The 6,443-nt window shown below is 51.9% G+C and overlaps 1 protein-coding gene across 1 annotated transcript in view; it reads left to right on the top strand.

The window, feature by feature from the left end:
- ZFHX3 (zinc finger homeobox 3) overlaps positions 1 to 6,443 on the top strand; it is a 49,873-nt gene that overhangs the window by 38,585 nt on the left and 4,845 nt on the right. The window contains 2 exon segments of the mRNA XM_010851107.1: positions 7 to 628; positions 631 to 3,924. Coding sequence (XP_010849409.1) covers positions 7 to 628; positions 631 to 3,924 — 3,916 coding nt within the window.

The raw sequence follows: 6,443 nt of genomic DNA, 5'->3' as shown, positions 1-6,443 counted from the left end.
CTGAAGGCCCAGGTTCAGATCCCGCAGCAGGGCCACCAGCAGATGCTGCAGCAGCAGCAGCAGAGCCAGCTCCCTCTGCCCCAGAGTCACCCTGCTCTCCTACAGCCCAGCCAGCACACTGAAAAGAAAAACAAATTGGTCATCAAAGAGAAGGAGAAAGAAAGCCAGAGAGAGAGGGATGGTGCCGAGGGGGGAGAGATCAACTCGGGACCAAAGGAATCACTGCCCGATGCCTTGAAGGCCAAAGAGAAGAAAGAACTGGCCCCAGGGGTTAGTTCTGAGCCCTCCATGCTCCCTCCACGCATTGCCTCGGATGCCAGAGGGAATGCTACCAAGGCCTTGCTGGAGAACTTTGGTTTTGAGCTGGTCATCCAGTACAATGAGAACAAGCAGAAGGTGCAGAAGAAGAATGGGAAGATGGAGCAGGGCGAGAACCCAGAGAAGCTCGAGTGTGACTCCTGCGGCAAGCTGTTTTCTAACATCTTGATTTTAAAGAGTCATCAAGAGCACGTTCATCAAAATTACTTTCCATTTAAACAGCTAGAGAGATTTGCCAAACAGTACCGTGAGCACTACGACAAGCTGTACCCCCTGAGGCCTCAGACCCCCGAGCCACCGCCCCCGCCTCCACCCCGCCTCCACCCCCACTGCCGGCAGCGCCGCCCCAGCCAGCATCCACCCCGGCCATCCCCACGTCAGCCCCACCCATCACTTCACCTACGATTGCCCCAGCCCAGCCGTCCGTGCCACTCACCCAGCTCTCCATGCCCATGGAGCTGCCCATCTTCTCGCCACTCATGATGCAGACGATGCCGCTGCAGACATTGCCGGCTCAGCTGCCCCCTCAGCTTGGACCCGTGGAGCCTCTGCCCGCGGACCTGGCCCAGCTGTACCAGCATCAGCTCAATCCAAGTCTGCTCCAGCAGCAGAATAAGCGGCCTCGTACCAGGATCACGGATGACCAGCTCCGAGTCCTGCGGCAGTATTTTGACATTAACAACTCCCCCAGTGAAGAGCAGATCAAAGAGATGGCAGACAAGTCTGGGTTGCCCCAGAAAGTGATCAAGCACTGGTTCAGAAACACACTCTTCAAAGAGCGGCAGCGGAACAAGGACTCCCCTTACAACTTCAGCAATCCTCCCATCACCAGCCTGGAGGAGCTCAAGATTGACTCTCGGCCCCCTTCGCCAGAACCTCAGAAGCAGGAGTACTGGGGGAGCAAGAGGTCTTCGAGAACAAGGTTTACCGACTATCAGCTGAGGGTCCTGCAGGACTTCTTTGATGCCAACGCTTACCCAAAGGACGATGAATTTGAGCAACTCTCTAATTTACTGAACCTTCCAACCCGAGTCATAGTGGTCTGGTTTCAAAATGCTCGACAGAAGGCCAGGAAAAATTATGAGAATCAGGGAGAGGGCAAAGATGGAGAGCGGCGTGAGCTTACAAACGATAGGTATATTCGAACGAGCAACTTGAACTACCAGTGCAAGAAGTGCAGCCTGGTGTTCCAGCGCATCTTCGATCTCATCAAGCACCAGAAGAAGCTGTGTTACAAGGATGAGGACGAGGAAGGGCAGGATGACAGCCAGAATGAGGACTCCATGGATGCCATGGAAATCCTGACACCCACCAGTTCCTCCTGTAGCACCCCAATGCCCTCCCAGGCTTACAGCACCCCAGCACCTGCAGCCAGTACAGCATCCTCTGCGTTCTTGCAGCTTCCATCAGAGGCTGATGAGCTGGCCACCTTCAGTGCAAAACCAGAGGTGAGTGATGAAAAACCAAAGCAGGCTGAACCTCCCAGTGCACAGCCGACCCAAACCCAAGATAAGCAAGGACAACCAAAGGCAGAGCTGCAGCAGCAAGACCAGCCCGAGCAGAAGATGAGCGCTGCCCAGCAGAAGCTCCCACAGCTGACGTCCCCCGCGCCGGTACCGACGCAGCCTCCTCCACAAGCGCCCCCACCTCAGTGCCCCTTGCCCCAGTCAAGCCCCAGCCCCTCCCAGCTCTCCCACCTGCCCCTCAAGCCCCTCCATACGTCAACTCCTCAGCCGCTGGCCAACCTACCTCCTCAGCTAATCCCCTACCAGTGTGATCAGTGCAAGTTGGCCTTCCCATCATTTGAGCACTGGCAGGAGCATCAGCAGCTTCACTTCCTGAGTGCACAGAACCAGTTCATCCACCCCCAGTTCTTGGACAGGTCACTGGATATGCCTTTTATGCTGTTTGACCCTAGTAACCCACTGCTGGCAAGCCAGCTGCTCTCTGGGGCCATACCTCAGATTCCCGCAAGCTCAGCCACTTCCCCTTCAACTCCCACCTCCACGATGAACACTCTGAAGAGGAAGCTGGAGGAAAAGGCCAGTGCAAGCCCTGGAGAAAACGACAGTGGGACGGGGGGAGAAGAACCTCAGAGAGACAAGCGTCTGAGGACAACTATCACGCCAGAACAGCTAGAAATTCTCTACCAAAAGTATCTCTTGGACTCCAATCCAACTCGAAAGATGTTGGATCACATCGCGCATGAGGTGGGCTTGAAGAAACGTGTAGTCCAAGTCTGGTTTCAGAACACCCGGGCCCGGGAAAGGAAAGGACAGTTCCGGGCGGTGGGCCCAGCGCAGGCCCATAGGAGGTGCCCTTTCTGCAGAGCACTCTTCAAAGCCAAGACGGCCCTGGAAGCTCATATCCGGTCCCGTCATTGGCATGAAGCCAAGAGAGCTGGCTACAACCTAACTCTGTCTGCAATGCTCTTAGACTGTGATGGGGGACTGCAGATGAAGGGAGATATTTTTGATGGAACTAGCTTTTCCCACCTACCCCCAAGCAGTAGTGATGGCCAAGGTGTTCCCCTCTCACCTGTGAGCAAAACCATGGAGTTGTCTCCCAGGACTCTTCTGAGCCCTTCTTCCATCAAGGTGGAAGGCATGGAAGATTTTGAAAGCCCCTCCATGTCCTCAGTTAATCTAAACTTTGACCAGACTAAGCTGGACAACGATGACTGTTCCTCAGTCAACACAGCGATCACAGATACCACTACTGGAGACGAGGGCAATGCAGATAACGATAGTGCGACGGGAATAGCAACTGAAACCAAATCCTCTTCTGCCCCCAGTGAAGGGTTGACCAAAGCGGCCATGATGGCAATGTCTGAGTATGAAGATCGGTTGTCATCTGGCCTGGTCAGCCCAGCTCCCAGCTTTTATAGCAAGGAATATGACAATGAAGGTACCGTGGACTACAGTGAAACCTCAAGCCTTGCAGACCCCTGCTCTCCAAGCCCTGGTGTGAGTGGGTCAGCAGGCAAATCTGGAGACAGTGGGGATCGGCCCGGGCAGAAACGTTTTCGCACTCAAATGACCAATCTGCAGCTGAAGGTCCTCAAGTCATGCTTCAATGACTACCGGACACCCACCATGCTGGAGTGTGAAGTCCTGGGCAATGACATTGGACTGCCAAAGAGAGTTGTTCAGGTCTGGTTCCAGAATGCCCGGGCAAAAGAAAAGAAGTCCAAGTTAAGCATGGCCAAGCATTTTGGTATAAACCAAACGAGTTACGAGGGACCCAAAACAGAGTGCACTTTGTGTGGCATCAAGTACAGTGCTCGGCTGTCTGTACGTGACCATATCTTTTCCCAACAGCATATCTCCAAAGTTAAAGACACCATTGGAAGCCAGCTAGACAAGGAGAAAGAATACTTTGACCCAGCCACTGTACGTCAGCTGATGGCTCAACAAGAGCTGGACCGGATTAAAAAGGCCAATGAGGTCCTTGGACTGGCAGCTCAGCAGCAAGGGATGTTCGACAACGCCCCTCTGCAGGCTCTCAACCTTCCTACAGCATACCCGGCGCTCCAGGGCATTCCTCCTGTGTTGCTCCCCGGCCTCAACAGCCCCTCCCTGCCAGGCTTCACTCCATCCAACACAGGTGGGTTCTGCTCTCAATGATTCTCCCAGTAGTAAAGAGCCACCACACAAAACCTGAGTGCTGGGCAGGTGGGAGGCTCCACATTCCTAGTTCTCTAACTGCAACAGAATTTCAGGTCCCTTCCACTGAGTCTCCCTAGAGCTGTGATGTACATGACCCTTCCACTTCTAAGAATGGGGACCCTGGAGTTGGAATGATCTCCTGAAACCATACTCCTGCCTGGTGTTCAGCACAGACCAGGGTGTATGCTGTGGGCATGAACTGGAGGGTTCTGGTGTACTAGATCCTGGGGTGTTTTTGAGACAGCAGTTTCCATTATGGACCCTTCCATTCAGTTTTTGTGGAAATGCAGATCGCATCTAGAAATCTATTGAAAATATAAAACATTTGAACATCCTAGCTAATTCTGGGTTGTGCCCTCTGGAAACAGATTCAAGAGAATTTAAATAAACTGTTTGCTGTCCCCTGAGGTCCCGCCTCCTGTTTCAGAGACCTGCTCTGGCAGGAGAGATGCTACCAGGAAGTAGCTCTCACAAGGTGGAGGCTTACTTCTGGGGTTCCCTTTCAGTCAGAAACACAGTGGTGTGTTACTTTGGGGTTTTGGCTGCACCATGTGGCATGTGGGATCGTACTTCCCTGTCTAGGGACTGAACCCACACGCCCTGCAGTGGAAGCATGGAGTCTTAACCACTGGACCGCCCTCTAGTTTCTAATTAGACTACCTCTATACTGGAATGCACTGACCAGGAACTTGAATCGGGCAACGTGGTTCTGAATTATGATGTGTTTTATAGTTGTCTAAACTGAAAATGTTTATTTTTAGGGGTGTTCAATCACCTCTTCATTTCCTTCTGCCCATTTCCCTTTCTAATGCAGTCACATACTTGGTACTTATTTTTCTACCTCATAGGGAGTTCCACAGTTCTTCCTGTGTGCCTCTCTTATTCCTCCTCCTCCTCATTCCTCACCTGTCTTCTCTGGATCCAGCTGTCTTTCCTAAACAGGACCCTCACCTCTAGGATCCTGTGAGGCTTAGCATGAGTTAGTAAGTCCCCCACAGCCTGTATTGACCAGTGCACATTCACCAAAGCAGAGACCCTCAGTGTGCCTCCTTCAGAATGTCCCAATTCCCAGGGGCTCTAGTGGTTCAGCTGCTTCCCAGAGCGGCCCTGCTTTCTGGTTGAATTAAATCCAAGTTTATAATTTTGGCAGTGGTTTTACAGGACATGAAGCTACCTCATTCCTGATCCCACTTTCTTATCCTAAGAGAAGAAAGCATTCAGATGTAGAAGTTGCTGCTTACCTGTGTTGACAAGTAGTGTCACAGGATGATAAGAGTCAGCTAGATAGAGTCGGCAGGAAACAGGCGATGGGAAGTGGCTGAGTACTGAACTACTCCCGCAGCCTGGGACCTTGGCAGAGGGGCTTGGGAAGGCCCAACATTTCATAGTAATGAGAAAGAATTAGAATGTCTGATCTGTTCCCCTTGTTTTACAGATGAGAAAACTGAGGCCCAGAGAGGTCAAGACCATTCAGCAAGCTAGGGCAGGAGCCAGAGCTCCCGCCCAGGCCTCCAGGCTCCCAGTGCTATGTACTGTACTCCTTCCACAGCACCCAGTAGGAGCCAGTCAGTCAACGGGTATATGCTTAGTGCTCCTCAGGTTCTGATCACTTACAGTGGACTCCAGGTAGGAAGATATGCTCTTAATCATTCAAGGCAGCCAGGCATGCCCCAGTTACCACCACCGACTGAACCACAGCTCCCAGGAGTACTGCATCTGGAATTAGGAAAGAAAGGAGTATGTCAGGCCCAATGGTAAGCTCCTTCCATGACCTTCCATTTCCTCCCCACACCCATCTACTGTGGAAAGCCGAGGTTCCAAGCATCACATGGCAGATGTGTCAGCCATAGTCCACACCGAGTCAGGAGTGGACTCAGCCACTCCAGGAGTGCGTGACTCAGCCTCAGGGGGGTGAAGTGGCTTGTTTGGTTCTGACCTTACAGATGAGAAAAGCCACAGGATTATTTTGAGAATGTGCTGAGCTACTTTACTGAGTGAACATGCCTAGTGCAGAGCCTGGTAAATAGCAGAGGTTCAGTACATGTTCCTTAAAATTGACTCTCTTTTGTCCTATCACTTCTTCTCTGGGAGCCTGATGCCATAGGGACGGGGCCATCAGGAGGCATTTCTTCTCTGCCGTGCTGAGCACCTGGCTCTGGCTGCAGCTCCAACCTAAAACCTAGAGCAAGCGTGTTGCCTCGAAGTAGACAGAGCCATGTCCCAAGTGTAGAATTCATTATCTGGTCTGTCCCTGCCTTATTTGTGCTACCTTAATTAACTAACCTTTACTGGGTTTTTCTAGTGAGACACATCTTCTCCTCTGATTTTGGTCCCTTAACTGCATTCAGGAAACTGGATGACTTAATCTCAGCTGTCCCTTTCTGTAATTTTAGAAGTGTCAGTTAATGATGTCATGTGATGCTGAGGGAAGCATCCTCCTCGCTATCCTGAAGTTAA

The sequence above is a fragment of the Bison bison genome, unplaced genomic scaffold, assembly GCF_000754665.1.
Source record: "Bison bison bison isolate TAMUID 2011002044 unplaced genomic scaffold, Bison_UMD1.0 scf7180017864297, whole genome shotgun sequence".
Classification (NCBI taxonomy): Eukaryota; Metazoa; Chordata; class Mammalia; order Artiodactyla; family Bovidae; genus Bison; species Bison bison.
The sequence above is the reverse complement of the archived record's forward strand: the minus strand, read 5'-3'. Positions and strand labels throughout refer to the sequence as shown.